The sequence below is a fragment of the Lonchura striata genome, chromosome 4 (genome assembly GCF_046129695.1).
Source record: "Lonchura striata isolate bLonStr1 chromosome 4, bLonStr1.mat, whole genome shotgun sequence".
Taxonomy (NCBI): Eukaryota; Metazoa; Chordata; class Aves; order Passeriformes; family Estrildidae; genus Lonchura; species Lonchura striata.
Window position 1 is genome coordinate 45,155,806 of NC_134606.1, and position 19,926 is coordinate 45,175,731.

General features: G+C 41.8%; 1 protein-coding gene across 8 annotated transcripts in view; it reads left to right on the forward strand.

Annotated features, from left to right (window-relative positions):
• SLC20A2 (solute carrier family 20 member 2) overlaps window positions 1-19,926 on the forward strand; it is a 56,833-nt gene that overhangs the window by 29,948 nt on the left and 6,959 nt on the right. For 7 of the 8 annotated variants that reach the window (XM_021532635.3, XM_077782950.1, XM_021532638.3 and 4 more), the window contains 7 exons: window positions 1,018-1,103; window positions 3,117-3,213; window positions 5,207-5,323; window positions 5,979-6,182; window positions 7,605-8,193; window positions 18,689-18,874; window positions 19,572-19,656. In XM_021532635.3, the coding sequence (XP_021388310.1) occupies window positions 1,018-1,103; window positions 3,117-3,213; window positions 5,207-5,323; window positions 5,979-6,182; window positions 7,605-8,193; window positions 18,689-18,874; window positions 19,572-19,656 (1,364 nt within the window). The remainder of the gene's footprint in view (window positions 1-1,017; window positions 1,104-3,116; window positions 3,214-5,206; window positions 5,324-5,978; window positions 6,183-7,604; window positions 8,194-18,688; window positions 18,875-19,571; window positions 19,657-19,926) is intronic. The other variant, XM_077782953.1, reaches the window with a different exon arrangement.

The window sequence follows — 19,926 nt, forward strand, 5'->3', positions numbered from 1 at the left end:
AAGCAGGTAAGCTTCCCCAGGTAAGCTGGGGACACACTGTCCCTCAAGAAACATGCTTCAAGGTGACATTCCTCCTCTTCTGATTTTCCTTGTGGCAGCTCATACTACCCTGTTCTTGCTCTCAACAATATGAATGCTGTCATGTGAATGCCCACAGTCATGTTTCTCCACCCACCACCTTCAGGGCACACAGCACATTTAACTCACAGCCTCCCATTGCCAAGAACAGTGGCACATCCAAGCAGGGACATGGTGGAGTGTTTTGTTATTGTTTTGGAAGCCTTTGGAACTCAAGGTGCAGCCTAAAGTCTCTATTAAAAGGATTTTATGCTGCAGGCATGGTAATATATTAGAACTTTAGCAATGCATGTAATTTTTAAAATTCTGTCAATAGTAAAAGAGTTTTCAGTGACAGCAGAATCCATCTGTTAACCGTGCTGCAAACAATAAATCACTGTGGATGAGATTTCCAGAGTGCTGCCCTAATCTGGTTTTACTGAAATCAGTGGGAGCTTTGCCACCTACTAAATCAGTTAAATCAGTCCTAGACACTTGCAGTGCTGGCCTGCAAAAAATGTACACAAATCATATATTACAGTTGATGCTTCTGTGGCATTTTGGAACTTGAGACTGTTACCCTGGGAGCAGCATGTCATCCTGCTAGATACAATTGCTTTCCACTTGCTTGCAACATTCCTGGTCATGATGATTAGGAAATTACAGCACTTTCTTGGACTACTCTTGATTCAAACTACAAGAAACTTTCCTGATGAGTTTGATTGCTAAACTTGCAAAATTAGCAGGAAATGCTTTTGCTGTTGTTTCTAATGGTGCTTAACATTACTGTGACTTTCATGAGTGTTGGTGGATGTTGAGCTGCACCAGTTGTAAGTAAACATACAGAACATTCATTCCAATTGTACAAGAACTGTTTTAAATTTATTGTTCATTAACAATGTACTTAACTATTATGCAAGAATTCTGTTTATTTCAAGTTTCTTTCTTTCTTCAACACAGTTGCCTCTTGGTTTATTTCCCCACTGTTATCTGGCTTGATGTCTGGAATCCTGTTTGTGCTGATCAGATTCTTCATTTTAAACAAGGTAAAGAAATCTCACTATTGTAATGAGTGCTTAGTATGAAGATTGTGTTTTAGCCTCCCATTTGAGTGCTGGCATTTCCACAGTTGAAAGTTCATGACTTCTTTTTGGAAACGAGACCAGTCATTTTTTTAAATAGCCATTTGAGTTATACTTGCTCTTAGCAGTTCTGAAAGCTCACAGTGAATAATTTGACTCAAGTATTTGAGGCTTAGAAGGTGCTATGTGATAATTAATATTGTATATTCTATTTGGTCAGAGGATGGTACATTGAGGCTGTTTCTGTATTAGTACAAGTTTGCTGGCATTGACTTAGCCTCACGATTGCTGTTCTGACTGTAATTTAAACAGAACAGTCCTTCCTTGGAGATACTCTAATTGGTATTTTAAAGTCATGAAATTTTAAGCCTTGGTTTTCCAGCACATCAGATGTTAGAAGATGGGCATCTGCCTATTTCATAGATTCTCAAGAAACCTGAATCAATGTGTTTTAGTGACCTGAGGTAACATCGGTCCATGTATCTCCAGTGCAAAAGATTACTTGCCTGCCACCCAGCATGGTCTGGAAACCTGAACTGCCTTTTCCATTTCTCTCACACCATTCAACTTGCTAAAATGGGGAGGTGAAGTGCATGACAGTGACCTAAAATAAGGGACACTATATTAGCAGTTATACAACGAACTTAAATAGATGAGGGATTAATTCTTTTGATATAAATAGCACCACCTGTAACCTCAGCTTCATCATTCTTTATTTCTGCTCTAAATAAATGTCAGTGATAAAAACAATGATAGATTTGATCAGATTCAGCTTTGAATAAAAAATAACTGAAGTTGCAAGAAAGGTAAGGAAAGGTTCCACTATTGTATTTAAAGCCTAGCAACTTAAGAAATTAGCCATCAAAATCATGTGAACAGTGGTATTAAGGCCGCATATTTAAGCATTCAAGACGCAGAAAAATTCAAGTTAAGGAAATTCCCTCCTAATTGCCATCTGTGCCATTCACAAAGCAGTAAGATCTGTAGAGGTTCTGACATAAGTGGGTAGTGACTTGTGTGCATGCATTAAAAAAGAGCAGCTTTCTAGCTTGTGAGTCTGTGGCCTGTTATAGGGCTCCATGCCCTTGTTGGAGATGTCTGTGAATAGCAGCTGGCCCAGCTGCAAATGCAGCCCATCTGCATCCTGCTTGGGCACTGGGCATAGCACAGGGTGACCACAGCCTTTTCTCAGCTCCCTTTTATAGCTGATGGCGGCGAGAAATGAAACCACATTAGCCAGCCCTCAGCTTTGCCAGGCTCTTTGCAAACAAATGGAGCCCCTCAAAAGGCCAAAGCAGTCCCTCACAAAGGCTTTGTCCGTGGCTCACACAGTGAGTTTCCGCTGCACCCTCAGCTGAGTCTTTCCTTGTGAGTGCCAAGAGCACGAGAGCGCAGTGGGCAGCAGACACAGTGCTGGGCTAAACATTGTCTACTCACTTTGGGTGTGTCACCTGCTTAATACAGCCAGACACTTGGGATTTCAGAGATTTCTGTTAGCTGGTAGGAAGTGCCAGGCTGTCTCAGTCGAAAGAGAGAGCTTAGGAATATGGTTTTGAGATGGATGCTTTGCACTGCTGCTTGTAGCACTGGTCCAAAACAGCAAAGCTCTCTCCTGCTTGGCACCCTTCAGTCATGCTAAGTTAAAGGGACTCTTCATCTTGGACATAAAGTAAGTGAGAAAACACCTGCAGAAAGAAGCCTGCCCTCAGGTCACTCAGCAGCTGACTGGAAAGTATAATATAAGTCCCTGGTTCCCACTGACAGTGTCAAGCTCCCCCAGAGTGCTGGTACTTGCCAGGACCAGCATTGTGAACTTGGGTGTAACCAAGCAGGCCATCCTTTCTTCAACATCCAAAAGCTCCATCTGCCTGGTACTGACTCAGGAGCATGTGTTTTCCTCATGGAGGTTCATGCTGGCATGAAAAATCTGGTGTGACATCCAGCTAACATTTCCTTTTTTTCATGGTTTCTCTGCAGGAAGACCCTGTGCCCAACGGCCTTCGCGCACTCCCAGTGTTTTATGCTGCTACCATAGCTATTAATGTGTTTTCCATCATGTACACTGGGGCACCAGGTGAGTGAGCTGGGGAGGCACGGGAGGGAGGCTTCCTACAGTGTGTAGGGATGCTCTGCCAGTGTCACCCAGACACCACAGGGTTATCTCCTGTGTTAGGAATTAACGAGGGCAAGAGTAAATCATTCACCTCCCCACGTGCCTCTGTTTGTGCGTGTGTTTTTGTGACAACGTCCTGATCACTCTGGTTAGTGGAGAAGAGCACAGCTACAAAAAAAAATACCTCTTTAGAGGAAGGGAAGCTACTGAGATGCAGCTTTGGCTTTGTAATTGTGAGCATGTGTTGAGCTCTCAAAGTACTCTAGGTTTGTGCATCAAGGAGTGAAGGTTCAGAGGAGGGTGGGAGAGGAGGTTCTGTTTGCTCTCAGTGTAATACCTTCACTCTACTGACATCAGCAGAGTTGCTTTTCTGGCAACTCTGGCTCCAAGACTATTATTTAAATTTACTTCCTTATTTCCCTTTAATGATAAGAATCCCCAAACCTGTTTCTTCATTGAATGCATCTTCGTTCTTTGCTGTTCTGTTTTGATTGCAACTCAGGAGAAGGAAAAGAAGTTGAAGGACTTTATTTATATTTTTCTATATTTGTATATTTTATGTGCACTTACATGTTTGTGTTTATTTATATGTATATTTATATCTGAATTTTTATTTTTATATTAGTTGAATTTTTATACAGTTGTGTTTATGTTTGTATATTTATATTCTCACATTTTATATTTATGTATTTGCATTTATATTTGTATAGTTTACTGAAGTAGTGTATATTTAGGCACACACTTCTAGCAAAAGAGTTCAGAACAAAGATGTTCAGTGATCTCAACTACTTTGTTGAAGACTCTAGTCATTAAATGTTATCTTTAAGTTAGATTATTGCCCAAGAGCTATGAATGAAGGGACAATTGAAGATAGACTTCTGAACATGGCTCTGAATTAAGAAAGCAGGCTTAGAAAGTGACCTCTTTGATTGGAAATATTTCTCTAAAATTCAACACACTAGATGTACTAGATAATTGCAGTTGGTAGACCCTACTCCATAGCATAACATTACTGGAATTCATAAAAACTTGAGAAATTCCCAATTTGAAGGTAATATTGCTATTCCTCTTAAGACTGATTGGCTATGTATCCAAGATGTTTAACAGTAAATCAGCTGTTTAACTCACATTTTTCCTCATTAGTTGTACTGCAGAAGTAGGTCAGGCACTCTGCAGTGACTCATTAAGCAAAATAAATGAAATAAGAATTTTAATGTTCCCTCTGTTTCAGCTTAGCAGTCTCTAAAATGTGTGAATAAAAAGATGGGACTCCATTTTTGATACTGGGAAAAAGCATATTTACTCTCCAAGGCCTCTGTTCTATCACCATTTACTCACAAGGATGAATAAATCATGTAGGTTTCAAGATAGGCAATGTATATATGGGTTTGAAATTCAGAGTCCAATCTCTTTCTTCATTGATTGTTTCATTGAACAAGTGCAAGGAACTGTGTTGGGGGAATAATTACAGAAACACGAGTTGTTGATGTCGCTGTGCATTGCAGGACGAAGCCTCAGCTGCATTAAGCTCATATTGCAAGCAAATAAGGGCTTAGAGCAAGCTAAGCATCAGGCTTTATGGACCAGAGCAAAGGTCAGGTAAACACTTAACCCTAATGGGCAACCTGGTTTAATGTGCATTCATTTATAAAAGCACTGCAAACTTGTTTTAGCAGCCCTGATGTGGGGCTTTTACCCTCGGCTCTTTGGGAAATAACGTCACAGTGGGGCAGCAGGAAACTGGAAGACTAAACCTGCCAATGTTTCCTTGTCAGCTATACCTTTAAATACTGCAGTAACTGGTGATGTGTTAAAAGTCATCAGCTCCTTCATGTTGGCTTTGAATACACTGTGAACACTGGCTTTTCTGAAATAGACTGCTCTTCCACTGCCTGGGATAATTAAGTCATGTTAATTAATGGCTTGCTTTGGTTTTATTTCTTTGTCTTTACAGTACTGGGACTGATACTGCCAATGTGGGCCATTGCTTTAATATCAGTTGGTGTGTCCTTAGTATTTGCTGTCTTAGTCTGGATTTTTGTGTGTCCCTGGATGAAGAGAAAAATAGAAAGTAAGTATTATTTGATGAAATGCAAGGGACATAAAATCATGGAATATTACATTTCAGAGGCAGAAGCGCCCTTGAGAGGTCACTTAGTCCCGTCCCCATCCATGGGCAGGATATGCCTAAACTATTCCTTACGTATTTGTGTAATTTGTTCTGAAAGAGCTGCAGTGGTAGTAATTGAAAACCTTGTTAGGCAAGCCATTGCAGTGCTAAGTTCTGAAGTCTAGCAGAAACAGGAAAATAAAACCTGGAATATAACCTACTTTCTTTTTTTATTAAGAAAAAGTTAGAGAAAAAACCTGTCAGAACGATCATCTTTAAGTGACTGTTTAGCTTTACAGTAAATTGGGCTGATCACAGTTTTAGTTGCTTTGCTACTCTCAACAAATGCAGAGGAAAGTTTCAGGTTTCATTAATAGATGAACAGCTTGGTGTTTTTCTTCAGTTACCTACTTTGGTGAATTTTATTGGAAGAAGCATAGATGTTCTAGAATTTTCACACATGAACATAGTAGAGTGTGTAAATAAATAGGGTGTGTATGAAACAAAGCTTGGTTATCGTGGTCAAGTTAAACCATGCTGTTGATGCAAACAGTGGAAACTTAAGTAACAAGAGCTATAAGTTTGGTTTAAAATTACAGTACCATTCTTTCCTTAGGCCGGTTAAAGAAAGATGCTGCACTGTCAAGGATATCAGATGAAAGTCTTGATAAAATTCAGGATGAAGAAACACCAGTCTTCAAAGAGCTTCCTGGTGCCAAAGCATCTGATGAGAGCACTATTCCCCTTACTGGCTCAGTAACAGAAGCTGCTGGGGCATCAGATAATATTGCAAATGGAAACCATCCACGTGTCCCCTATGGTAAGGAGCTAACACAACATAGTGGGTTTGTTCTCTTCCTGTTTCAATGAGGTTTCTTAACTGCAAGAAGGTCTCTGCAGTAAATAGTAAATAGGGGTTTGGAATTTCCATCTCTAATCCCTTTTCAGTGCTTGTTTGGAAAGATGCTCATTTACAAGTGACATTTTCTGGAGAGGACGTAAAATCAATTACATTTTGTTTGGCTGTATTTCAGTTTTAGAAACAGCTGAAAAAAAATGACTTGCCTTTTTTTGTTTCTTTACTTTGTATTCTTAATGGTGTTTCCATCCTATCAAGCAGTGGAAAAATACAGAGCACACAGATTGCTGATGTATGAAGGTTAAATTCAGCATAAAGATGATTAGCATACTACAACAGGAGATGAAAAGATTTGGACTTTGGTTGATAAATGTATGACCATTTGGAGCGTATCCACTAGAAAAATCTCACACATTGTTTTCTGCACATATATTTGTAAGAAGTAGACTTGTGCATAAAGCTCTTTCTGTTCTGCCATGTGGTAGGAACACCCCCTTCCACTTAGCGGTCTGCTGACTTTGATATTGCTTTGCTAACATCTACAAAGCCCTGTAATTTGGTTAATAAATGCCTAATATATTCAACTGATTCTTATAAAATCAAATAAGTCATGACATGGAGCCCTTAGAGTGTGTGCTTCTAGTTTAAAAATAGTTAAACCCAATTCTGAATGTTGCACAGTGAAAGTCCAGGAAGTCAGGAAATGAAAGTTTCTTCAGAAACATTACCTGTGATACATTTTTATGTGTGTCCTGCAGTGTATGCTAACATTAAATGTATACAGTGGAAATATAAATCAACGTGTTTGTAGAGCTAGTATATAGAAAATGTTGCAATAGCTAAGGAAATACTTCTGCAGAACATGAATTTTTAAATTTTTTTTAAAATTATTTTTAAAAGCTATATAAATATTTCTTAAATTAGTATTAATTAAATGTCTCTTAAACAGATAACTTCCAGTATGAAATTGCAGTAAACCACATTTCAGAAATCCTAATTATTCCTATTCAACATAGACAAAAGCTCAGAAGAAGTAGAGCTTGCTTTACAAGAAAGGAATTTTATGGAAATTTATATTTTCAAAGAACTGAGGATTTAACCATTAAGTATCACATTCAAATACCTTATCCCAAGTGACTTGCTGCAGGTCATACAGCATGTCTGGGGAGACTCAGCACTGGAACAAAGCTCTTTTTTCACAGAAGGTGGGAGACTTTATTTTGCAGTGAAGCGAATCTTGGCTTATTCACTGCATGTAGTGCAAATTGATCTTCTTTGTCCTGTGTTCTCAGATGCTGGCCATTTTATTGTCTTGTATTGGAGGAAGGGGATTTTTGAATTGCATTTTGTGTAAACAAAACCTCTAAATCTCTGCCTTTTTAGGAAGGGCATTTTCGGTGACGCACACCTCGGTGAAATCACCTGTTTCCAATGGCACCTTCAGCTTCGATGGCCACGTGAGGAGCGATGGCCACGTTTACCACACTGTGCACAAGGACTCAGGTTTATACAAAGACTTGCTCCACAAAATACACCTGGACAGGGCCAACGATGAGAGGCCCACTGCAGAAAACAACTACAAACTCTTAAGGCGCAACAACAGCTACACCTGTTACACTGCTGCTATTTGTGGCATGCCCGTGCATTCCTCCTTTAAGGCAGCGGATACATCTACTCCAGAAGACAGTGAGAAGTTGGTGGGAGACACTGTTTCCTACTCCAAGAAGCGAGTGCGCTACGACAGCTACTCCAGCTATTGCAACGCAGTGGCGGAGGCAGAGATTGAGGCAGAGGAAGGTGGGGTGGAAATGAAGTTGGCCTCTGAACTCGCGGATCCTAACCGGCCCCCCGTTGATCCTGTGGAAGAGGATAAGGAAGAGAAAGACACCTCTCAGGTCCATCTACTTTTCCACTTCCTCCAGATCTTAACAGCCTGCTTTGGATCCTTTGCCCATGGAGGCAATGATGTCAGGTAAGAGGATGAGATCTCACAAACCAGCAGTTTTACAGTTCAAGTACATGGAGCAAGGTTTACCAGCTTTGCTGGTTGGAAAGCACATTCATTTCTGCAGGTAGATGATCATCAGGGCTGTGTATCATCAGTATCCTTGGTGCTTTACAGGAATTGCACTGCTTAGTCTAGTCTATGGTTTCTTTTCTTCTCAAGGATAAAATCTCTTTTATTTGCTGCTAAATAACTGTGAAGTAATTAGTTTAATTTACATTTAATTTTGGCAATCTTGGAGGCATTAAGACTCCACCCAACACACCAACCACTCTAAAGGCAAACAGGACAACCCCAGCCCTGCAGAACTTGAAGCCTATATTAACTGTGAAGTCAGAAACTTTCAGTAGATGAGAGGTTTTAGACTACTTTTGCCATTAGATGAATTTCATTTCTTGTCACACAGCACTTCACCATCTTGGTGGCATGTGGCTGAAGAGCACTTTGGGTGGGTTTGCTGTGCCACTGGGAACATTGTGTATTTTTCCTTTAGGATTTGGCTGGGCTGCCTCTTCCCTAGACCTGGAACAATCCATTTGGTATTTAACAGATGCTTTTTCCAGTATAGAAGGTCCCCTGAGAAATTCTCTCAAGTGGCTTGTTGGAGCAGCTGTCCTTATTTGGGTTGTGTCTGGGGCTGTACTGAGTCCTCTTCCTTCTGGACCCTTGCCGTGTCATCCATGCCCTGATGGTATTGGTTTCAATGTTTTCAGCAGGACTTTACAGCATTCATCATTTTCATCCTCCTTTCAGTCCTTAGCCTTCTGGGCAAACCCTTCCCACTCTACAAGGACAACACTTACTGCTTCTTGCTCTTGTCAGCCTCCTAATTTAACTCGTAACTCATCATGAAAACACTTACAAACATGTTTCTTTGCTCCCTGTCCATCACGCATCCTGGGAATTCAGACCAGAGCTTTCTGAAGAGCATTTTGTACTTCCTTGGTATCCACAGGGATCTGGATCTGGGAAGGAGTCCAGAGGCCCCTCATCCTCTGGATCAGAGGGCAGTGGTGTAGCTTTCTTTCCTCTCAGATGGTCTCTGTTGTTAAAGATCTTTGCTCTGAGCATACTGGCCAAGAACAAAGACCCATGGGAGTCAATATCCAAGCTCTGCAAGTGGCCAGAAGTGAGTGCTGAAGGGAACACAGGGATAAGGACAAGGATTGCTGATATTTCTTGTAATGTATCCTGGGAATTACCAGGGTATATGCAGAAAGTTCGCAGCCTACCTCAGCAGGTGTCACAGCTCCTTTATTCCCTGCAGGTGATGCTTATGCATACTCCTCAAGGACTCACATGTTTATGCAAGCATCACTTGCATGGTATGTAGGAGGAAAGGGTAGTCGATGTTGTTAGAAGTGATCCGTGAGGATGCAGTTAGTTCAGAAATCAGATTTGGTGTTGACAGGAGTTCAGACTCTGTGCTGCATGTGTTGTTGCATCTTACAGCCTAATTCCCTTAGAATTTTGCTTTTGGACTAGCTTGTTACTGTAGCAATATCCTTTCCTAAAAACTCATATGCTTTTAGTGTTTTTCAGATCCCTAGTTCTGTTGGTGAGCTTATCAAATTTGCCAGGAGACATGTTTTTATTACATCCTGTTTATTCCAAAACCTCTTCTTAAGCTGAAGTCATATAATTGCAAAACTAAAGAACAAATTGGCTTCATTTTGTCAAAGCTGGTAAAAAAGAAAAAGCAGGGAGGTGCTCATGGGTCTAGGACTGGATAGGAACCAATCCTTGCAATTGTACTGAGTTCCAGCTAAACAATAAAATTAAAGACCCCTTCATATACCTAAAAGATTTATTAGATAAAATTCTCTGGGAATGCAGATATCTCTCCTGTGGATCATATAGCAGAGATGTTTTGTCAGTCTTTGTCTAGTGGAGCAAAAGATGTCTTGGCTCTGCCACATGTTGCATGAAGATCTGCAGAGCTCAAAAGGCAGTGCACTGTTTAAAAAATTATGCAGTAGAACCAAGTGAGTAGCACAGCTTTCTGTTCACATTTGTGTAAGAAAGTAATCCCTGCCAGTCCATCTTCCACTGATGACTGCTATCTTTTATCTCCCTCCTTTGTACACTTTCTTCTGCTTATTTTAGGTGCTGCTGTCAAGCTGTTTCTCTAATGTTTTTCCTCAGCCTGGAATTCTGTTAAAATCCTGCTTTCCCTTGCATTTGGTTTTAAGCTCCTCACTCATGTATTTAGGATAGCACCTCCATTGTCTGCATCTTTTTTCTTTGGACTTGACTGCAACATTTTCTTTCCATATCCTGGAACTTACTCTTGTGTCACATTTTCTATTTATTTTCCATCAGCCTATTTGTTGGTATTCCTTGAAGGGACAGGAGCAGGTAAGAGGAGCAAAGAGAGAAAATTAAAAGCCAATATGAAACTTAAAAACTGCAAGTGATTGCAAAGTAAATGATTGAACTGTTCTAGAGCATATTTAAGCATAGGACATACAGTACAGACAGAACCGTGATGTGGCTCAGAAAAACTTCATGGATAAGAAGTGTCCCATGTGGTTTGGACAGCACTTTGGTGGACAGAAGATCATAGGGAGATCTCTTTTGTTTCACTGTCCAGGATTTACCCAGAGACCTGGAAGAGTTAAATCAGGATTTTTCCCTCAACTGCAGAACTAATTCTTAACTAACTCATGGGGTAATTAGACCCCAGTTTTTTCTGAGATGATGCTCTTTAGCTTCATAACAAAATCAGCCATCTTTGCTGTAGGAGCTGGTGTTTGTAGCCATCAGAGCTCATGTTCAAGCTGACATCAGCAAGGATGTTGGCTGGGGCAGCTCTGTGTTAAAAGGAGAGGGAGTGATGGTAGCTCCTTTTTTGGGTGACTGTTTTGTTCAGACCATTCTCTCCTGCTCCTGCCTCCAAGCTTATGTGCACTGTGTCAAGGGTGCTGGAGCCCTTCCAGGGCTGGGACCAGCTGAACCAGGCCAAGAGCCTTGTGACACCACCATGCACATGGACTGAATGAAATCTAAAGAATTTAAAATCCCAACTAAATGTGTTGGGACAGAACCACTGAAAAAATGTTGTTGTTGAACTTAATTAGTGGCGCCAAGTGAGCAGGTCCCACTGGCTCAGCACCCGAGCACAAAGGGAGTGCGTCAGGTCAGTGCAAGGGCAATGGGAGAATAAAAAGGGCAGGGTGGAAAAAAGACCTGGGCCAGGAGCGTGACACAAGGAGAGCTGCCAGCTTCTAAATGCTTGTTCAGAGCCAGCTTTCCAGAGAGGCCAGGAGGCTGGGCTTTGTTGGCCAGCAGGGATTATATGCACCTATGGTTGAGTTGGACTGAGCTCATTTTTGTGTAGATATAGGCTGATTCAGCAGGAATTGTCATCTGGAGCTTCACTGCTGCAGCCACAGCAGCCTACCTGTGTAACAACAAAATAGCAGAACAGTTGCTGAAGCTGTAGGGTTTATACTGTGGTTTAAAGTCTGGAAGCATGTCTGATTACCTAGTTCTCAAAAACAAAGGCAGATGGGCATGCTGTTTTAGACATGGCTGTAAAGGATTGCTAACCCCAAAAAGAGCAATGAAACTTAAAAAATGCAGGTGATTGCAAGGTAAATGATTGACCTGTTTTAGAGTATATTTAAGCATGAGGTACAGTACAGACTGAACTGTGATGCAGCTCAGAAAAACTTCATGGATCAGAAATGCCCCATATGGTTTGGACAGCACTATGGTGGGCAGAAGATCATGTGGAGATCTCTCTTGTTTCATTGTCCAGGATTTACCCACAGATCTGGAAGAGTTAAAGCAGTATTTTTCACTCACTGCAGAACTAATTCTTAACTAACTCACGGGGTAGTTTAGACGCCAGTTTCTTCTGAGATGATGCTTTTTAGCATTATAATGAAATCAGCCATCTTTGCTGTAGGAGCTGATGTTTGTAGCCATCAGGGCTCCCTGTTCAGCAGGGATGCTGGCTGGAGCAGCTGTGTGTTAAAAGGAGCAGGGAGTCATGTTTTCTCTGGTCCCCAGCACAGCAGTGGCTGTGGCTGCTGTGCTACTGGGCTGGCAATGAGAAAGCTATGAGCAAACAATGTGTTTGCCCCACAGTCCTATCCTAGCAAGTGGGAAGATGCTTTTGTTGATTGCTCAAGCAATCTCTGGAACTTGTTATTCCTTGAATTCTTGCAATCAAAGCAGGATGACCCACAGAGAGATGCTGTAGCTCAGTGTGAGTTTTGCTGATTAAAATATGCTGTTTATGCTGTGAGGAAAGCCTGATCCTTGTACTTCTACACACCTGTCCATGCATGTGTTCAGTCATTTCTCACACAGATTCCTTCTCCTAAATGGGCAGCCTCTTCTGTCCCTTACTCTCCTCCTTCTCTGCCTCAGGCCATCACTTCTGCTGTCACAGGAGAACCCCTGGCAGTGTTGGAAGAAGCTGTGTGCCTTGGCTTGTGTGAGCAGCAGCTACCTGGGCCCATGGCCTCGGGCCATGTGGGAGGGTTGATTTAGTGCCCTGACGGTGGCAGGAGGCGTGATGCTGCAGCTGAGCAGGGTGACCAGGGACCTGCCACCACCCGTGTGCGTCTGTGCATGCCAAGGGACAGGCAGTGCTGATGTTTGGCTGGTAGATGCTGTAGGGAGGAGAAACCTGCCTGCAGTCGTTTCACAGGATCTCAGTTTTCCTGAGCTCCTGCTGCATAAATTGTTGGAGTGTGTCTGCTCTAATTAAATTTCCGGTGGAGGACTTCAGGACTCCCCTTGCGTATTCATGCTTAGGTATTAGGAAAAAGGGGACATTGGACTTAGAGTCTGCAGGTAATGTCATATAGATTTATGGCACAAGTTTGAGAGACAATATAGGCTACATTACTGACAGCAGGATTTAAAACCATTTCATAACTATAATAAAAACATTTGATATTTTAAATATATTTCTACACATTCTTTCAGTGGTTTTGGGGAAGCTAACTGCTACTAGATAGGGAATTAATTTCTAAGCAAAACAATTTGAGAAACTAGGAAATGTGTGCTTGCCCAAAATACATGAAGAAGAGCTTTCTCCTCTCACCTTCATACAGATTCACTGGAGTTTTAGGTCAGAGGACACAAACAGCAGTAGGATTCACCTTTCCCCCTCTTCCTAAAGTAAAGGCAACAGGATTAAAGGAGGGAAGGGCCAGAACATTGCCAGTATCTCACTGCACACGGAGAGCTTAGTGGGATTCAGCCCCTTGGCTAAATAAGGAGTCTAAAGGAGCTATAGTAAGGCTGGATTACAAAACAGGTATTTCTTATTTCCTCCCTGAGAGCTGCAGTCAAGATCACTTAGAATATTTAGGAAGCTAATCTGTCTGTTATAGTTAGTGGGGGAAGCTTGATTGCTGATTTCTTCCATTTTAATAACTGTCCATCCTACAAGTCCAGCCTGTGCCCCAAGTAGATGTGAATCTTCATTTCTGTCCTTAATTGTGCATGTGCAGGACATTTTTGTAGTGCCATGCAGGCAAGTTAGAGAAGAGCAGCAAGAAATGAGGTCTCCAGTGGGCATGGGAATCCCTTCCCATCCCTCTGTGAGCAGGGCTCATGGCTGGGCTTGCCAGAGGAAAAGCTGATGCTGGTGGGCACGGACCCAACCCTCCAGGACCCAGGGAGGTGGGGTTTTAGGGCCAGTATTTGCAGGACACAGAGATGAGCTGCAGGAATAAAAGCACGTCCCCCCTGACTCATTAACACACCCAAAGCTTGCACTTCACAGGGCACGGCTCTGACACACTTTTATTGTGCTGTGGTAGATGCACTATTTCAAGACTGCCCAGTTTTTGAAGTAGGCTAAAACTCTCCTGATTATCTGATATCCTTGGAGAATAGAGCATGTTTTTTTCCTGTTGCTATGTACAGGAGTATCTTTCTTTCATTCTTTCACTCAGCTTTCACTCTAGCTGGGTGTTGGCTCAAGGCATAACTGCAGCCTATTTAGAAATATTTTCCCAGTAGAAGGTTTGTTTGTGAAATCCTGGTTTGGGAAATAGTCAAATGGCTGGACATTTTGTAATTATACTTGTAATATTGGACACCTCATACAGATTTCTCAGGTGGCTGTTTTGCTTGTCATTCAGCTTTAGTTTGTGATAATGTACGTTTCAAGATTCTTTCACTCACCTAGAAAAAGTGGCTAAAAAGCAGTGTCCTTTTTCAGGCAGCAGAGAACCTAAGCATGGTCATCAAGGAGTCTATACATTATTCACAAAGTATATTCAGAGTGTAGTTTTCAAATACAGTTAGATTTTCTTCTTGGGCACCTCACTACTCCCCTCAAAAAACAGCAAGGAAATAGCAATATTGCTACTTCATAACATGTTATGACAAGTTTGATGGGGTTTGAATGCCATAGAGCATTCAGCTGATGGCTGAGCTATTGGGAAAAGGCCCCTTACTTTTTACTAAAAAAAAAAAAATAATAAAAAACCAAAAACTGTTGGACCTTATTCCTCCAGAGAAGGTCTTGGACTTGTGACCAAAAGGTACCTAAAAATTTCTGCTTGTGTGTGTATGTGTGTGCATGGGAAACTGTCATTTCTGAGCTTGCCTCATGATAGCTGAATGTGGGGTGGTTATTTTTGTTGGTAATACTATCTGTCTCACAGGGGAGAGGAGAAGCCAGCTCTATTTATAGTTCAGATGCACTGTCAAATGCTATCTTTCACAAGGGTTTTATAAATGCTGTGTGACAGATTCTAAATTGGCACAAGCGAGCAGAAAAAGAAGAACTGTGCCAATTCACGTTAATCGAGAGCGCTGGCAAAACCATCACGAGGGCCAGGCAGCACCCCGGACCCACGGAGCAGCCCTTCAGTGAGCCACCTCAGAGCACTCTGCCAGTGCAACTACTGCTGTGGGTGGCACCCACACTGCACCTCCAGGAAAGCAAACAGCCCCTGTGCAGCACCCCAGCTGCAAAGCCCTGTGCCCTGGGGAGCTGGGGGAGCCCAGCAGAGATGGGGAAAAGGGCTGGATGTGGAGAATACACTCTGCAGCTGGCAGACTCAGGATATGGGCTTCTTATGCCATAACATTTTATAAACTCATCCTAAAATTAACTCCTATTGGCCACCCCCTTGTGCTCAGTGGGAAAATGTGTATTAGGTGTGCAAAATTAAAGTAATACCATGACAGGAGCAGCTTATTTTCTGTTTTAAAACCAATAGCTTGATAATACAGCAGATTTTCTGAAGCACTTCAGTTTCATAGGAACCTGAGGGCAGTTTTATATGTAGATAGATGTGGATGGGGGTTCAGACCCCTGTGTGACCATCTCAGGCTTTTTTCTTCTCTAAACTACCATGGATAAGATGTGGAGCTCCACCACACAGGAGAATTAGTTAAGTAGAAACCTTTGTGGGAGAGTAAGAGAAAATAGTTTCTTGAAAATAGACTTGTGAAATGAGTGTTAGCCAAATGCACGGAAGATCTGAGGTCTGCTTTCCTGCTAGTCATGTCTTGAATCAAAGCTAGACCCAGTGGGAAATATTCTGAAAGCCACATCCCAGTCTAGCCAGCATCCTTGTGGTTCATCTGGTTAGTCACTCAGCTGTAGGAGACATCTGTTAAGCAAACTCTCTTATCTAACACTGCAGAAGATCCTAGTCTTTGCAGTGCTTGAGTCAGACCCCTTTGCTGCGAGCTTTTGGCAGTTTCATGGTGGGACAGGCCTAGCAGCTTCTTCTAAAGCTGTTTTCCATTGGCATAGGGAGCATTGATACCACAAGCCCCTTGGACTGCACCTCCTGAACAAGTGTAGAAGCTGAAGGAGCCCCTTGGAAAGCTGTTGTGATGCTTAGATTCAAGCCACTGTCGTTGCTGTTTGTAGCCACTTGCAGATATTCAGGCTGGGACATGGCACTATTCCTAAGAGCTGAACATTTAAGTCACATTGAACATGATTTACTGGGAGAGGAAAAATGTCCCTCTGGTATAGATAAACAGTGATGCAGACACCCACTAAGGAAAATGAGGTTAGTTTTTACCTTTTTACCTTTCCAAGCCTGTCATCAGCACATCCACTGCTGTTTGGCTTTCTTTTCTTACAGGGAGGGATCAGAAATGCTGCCTCTGTGGGCAGCAGTGTTATCTCTTCTGATCTATTGGACAGAATCAGACACTCAGATTCTCTGGGGCTGAGCATAAGTTGGCAGAGTTTTGGCTTGTCTTCCCTTGCCACAAATAAGAGCCTTTTCCTCAAGGGTTAAGCTTTGTTGATTCAGGTGTAGTATTTGCAAATAATGAAAACTATGTTTTGGTATGGAAGAGCATAGTTTGCTGCTGCAGTTTTGGAAACCTTTTCTGCCTTTTCATTTACATTGGGATTGACAAATACATATACATAATCTCTTTAGAACAGTCAGGAATCAATACCTGAGCTCACTCCAGATGTAGCTGTTATTTTCAACAGGGAAGTTTTTTTCCATGTCATACAGCACTATAAAAAGGGATGATCAGTTTTGCCCTTATTAATCTGATCAATGTATTATTTGCCTTTATCCATCCTTCAGCATCCATCAGTTTATTCGTGTACCTTTGCACATTGAATTAGCTTTCTTTTTCTGTGACCAAGAAGGCATTTAAATGTGCAAGTAATTTAATCCATACCTGAAAACACTGGAAAAGCAGTTTCAGGTTGATTTCAAAATATTAGAAATGCTTCAGTCAATAAACTCTTCTTCCATGGAAGTAAAATAATTCTTGCATTTAGGCCCTAAGGACTTTTCACATACTGTCGTTCCAAAACTGAACAAATTGAATGCTTACTTGGGCACAGTATCAGACCAGAATTCTAAATTGTTTTAGCTAGTGGAAATGACTCTTTATTTAGAGCATTTAGTTCTTCATTGTACTACTCAGCATCTTCAAACCCACTGGATTTTATTATTCATGTTAGCTCACTAATTTATTTTCAGGATCTTTCTCAAAATCCTTAGCAATTAGTAATTCTTTTTTTATAGCAAAGGGCATTTTTAACTATTTTTGTTTTCCTCGCAGCTTGAATGTTGCTGTGTGTGTTTACGAGGGAAAAGTGTTTCTTTATTCCTTTGCTTCAGGATCACTTCTCAGAGTTCACAACTCAATTTCTCAGGGGCCAGACGAAAGCAGGAGGGTCTCGTGTTGCTGAGATGAGCCAGCTTTGCACTGCTGCTGACCCTTGTCTCTTGGCAATCACCACTCAGCCCCTGGCACCTCATATCTGGTAAAGACAGGATTCAAGGAGATTATTAACTGGCATATACAGTGGCCTGATTTGCACAACATTTGACATTAAAACTGGCCCTTACTCCATCTGTGCTTTGGAGTGGAAACAGGAACTAATTTTAGCAGGTCCTGGCTCCAGGGTGAGCATGGCTGTCAGTCCTGCCTGTGGTGCTCACTGTGACCTGCTTTCCTATTGGTTTAAAAAGAGGGGAACTTCCCTGACAATTTTCCGATTTTTGGAATGACATTGGTCGGTTTGTTCTGCTCTTCTCATGATTATTTAGGCATAACTATAGCACTGCTTCACTAATTACACTTTTTGGGTGGTGAATAAATATTGCTCAGCAAGGCAAGCAGCTACTTGGTTTATTAAAAGATCTGAAAACAAAAGGGATGTTGAAATTCTTATCTGCTTTTTAGTATTTAGGCCTCCAAAGTAATTGGATACTGGCTTTCAACTTTTCTTCTAGCTAGAAGTTTCTGTCTAGAAACTTGATGCTTTTTTAGAATAAACAGAGTCAGAAGTCTGACTCCAGACACCAGTATCAGATGACCTGCGTTATGAGTGGGGACTTCAGTGTTGCTGACTTCCAATGTTTTTCCAGATAGTAGCAGCAAAAAGGGCTTACACCAGCTCTGTGTCACAAAGGCTCCTCTCTGATCCAGTCCAACTCACTCTGCAACACCCTTGAAGATGACTAAGTCACCTTCCCAGCTGCACTCAGATATTGTGAATGGTACAGGCTGTCAAACTAGATAATATTTCTATATTCTTGTCTGTGATGGTAATTTTGCTCATTATTTTCTCCTCTTTGACAAAAAGAGCTGATTTGATAGTTGAATTTTAAAAATGCACACCTGCTGAATTGGTAAATTTTGAGATAGTTTCAGTGTAGTACTGAGAATACCGACTTTTGTCACAGAACAGACATAACAAGGTACTATTGACTCTGACATTTCAGGAAACTGTTTGTAAAAGAGAAATTCATTTCAGTCTTTGCTCTAGTTATCAGTGAAGAAGTGACAACCGAAAAAGCAACATGATAAGAGTTGCCTGCTGCACCCTTTCCAAGTGAGAAAGGGTGAAAGGTACTTGATCCTGTAGGATCAAGTTGGAGTAGTGATACACACATGATGAAGAAAAATCATGCAGAAAATAAGAGACTTCTTTCAAGGCCACTCTCTGCATTTTTGTGACTCAGGTGGCACATTTCTGTTTCTCCAGCAATGCCATCGGTCCCCTCGTCGCACTCTGGCTTATCTACGAGCAAGGTGCTGTAATGCAGGAAGCATCAACTCCCATCTGGCTGCTGTTCTATGGAGGTGTTGGGATCTGTGTGGGCCTCTGGGTCTGGGGAAGAAGAGTTATCCAGACTATGGGTAAAGACCTCACTCCAATCACACCATCGAGGTAGGTCCACAGGTGTCATTGTGGTTGTGTGAACTTTGTGTGTGAGGCAATCTGAGAAATTGCTGCTCCAGTATTTGGTTTGTAATGCAGTTTGCTGGATTTGCTGTGATTTGATTTTAATGATAACCTGGCTTTGATGTCTCTGTCTTTCTAAAAAAAAGTGAAAGAAATAAGTGAAAAAGGAGAAAAAGAAAGCATAAGAAAAAGAAGGAGAGAGAGGAAAAAAGATAACCCTGTAATACTGAATGTGTTTACGGCATAGAGGTCTGCAGGAACAGACAGCAGTACCTAATTAGCATGGTAGAAGGTGCATTTGCCAATGGCGAGATTACAGTGGCTTTCCCAGTGTGCTTGAGACCATTAAACTCATATGTATTCATTACAGTAATTTTTGTCTTTAATGCATACTCGACCTCTGCTGGTGCTTAACTGAATTACTAATTAGGCACGATTCACCACAGCATAGAGTAGTGAAGGTCTCTGACGCAATGAGCCGTGCAGACGGGGTACTGCAGATGACTGTGCTGTTCCCATTATTCAAGAACTTTCTTGTTCTCTTAACTTACTCACATGACAAAAATCACTTGGAGATAAAACAGTCGAAAGAAGAAACGGGTAAGACTTTGGCACGCTGCATGGTATCAGTCCGAGCTGATGCAAAGAGTGATTGTGAAGTGTTTTCTTATGCTTCCCGCAGTGGATTCACTATTGAGTTGGCTTCGGCGTTCACAGTTGTGGTAGCTTCCAATGTTGGACTTCCTGTCAGTACTACACACTGCAAGGTATGCCTTTGCCCAGCGACTGCAGTCAAGGCAGTCTGGACTATTCATCTTAAAATTGTGCTGCTCGAGCCAGGGATAATGGCACGGTGAGGGGAAAACAGCCGCTGACAGAGGATGGTTAGGTAGGGGTGCATCAGCACATCTTGGTCACGCCAGCAACGTGGGAAAGTAATCAGGCTTCCAGAAAATGCATTGGAGTTGTCACAGTAAAGTCACTGGAATTGGCCACAGAATAAACTCCATAGTTGCTGGTGAAGAAAAATAGTGCTT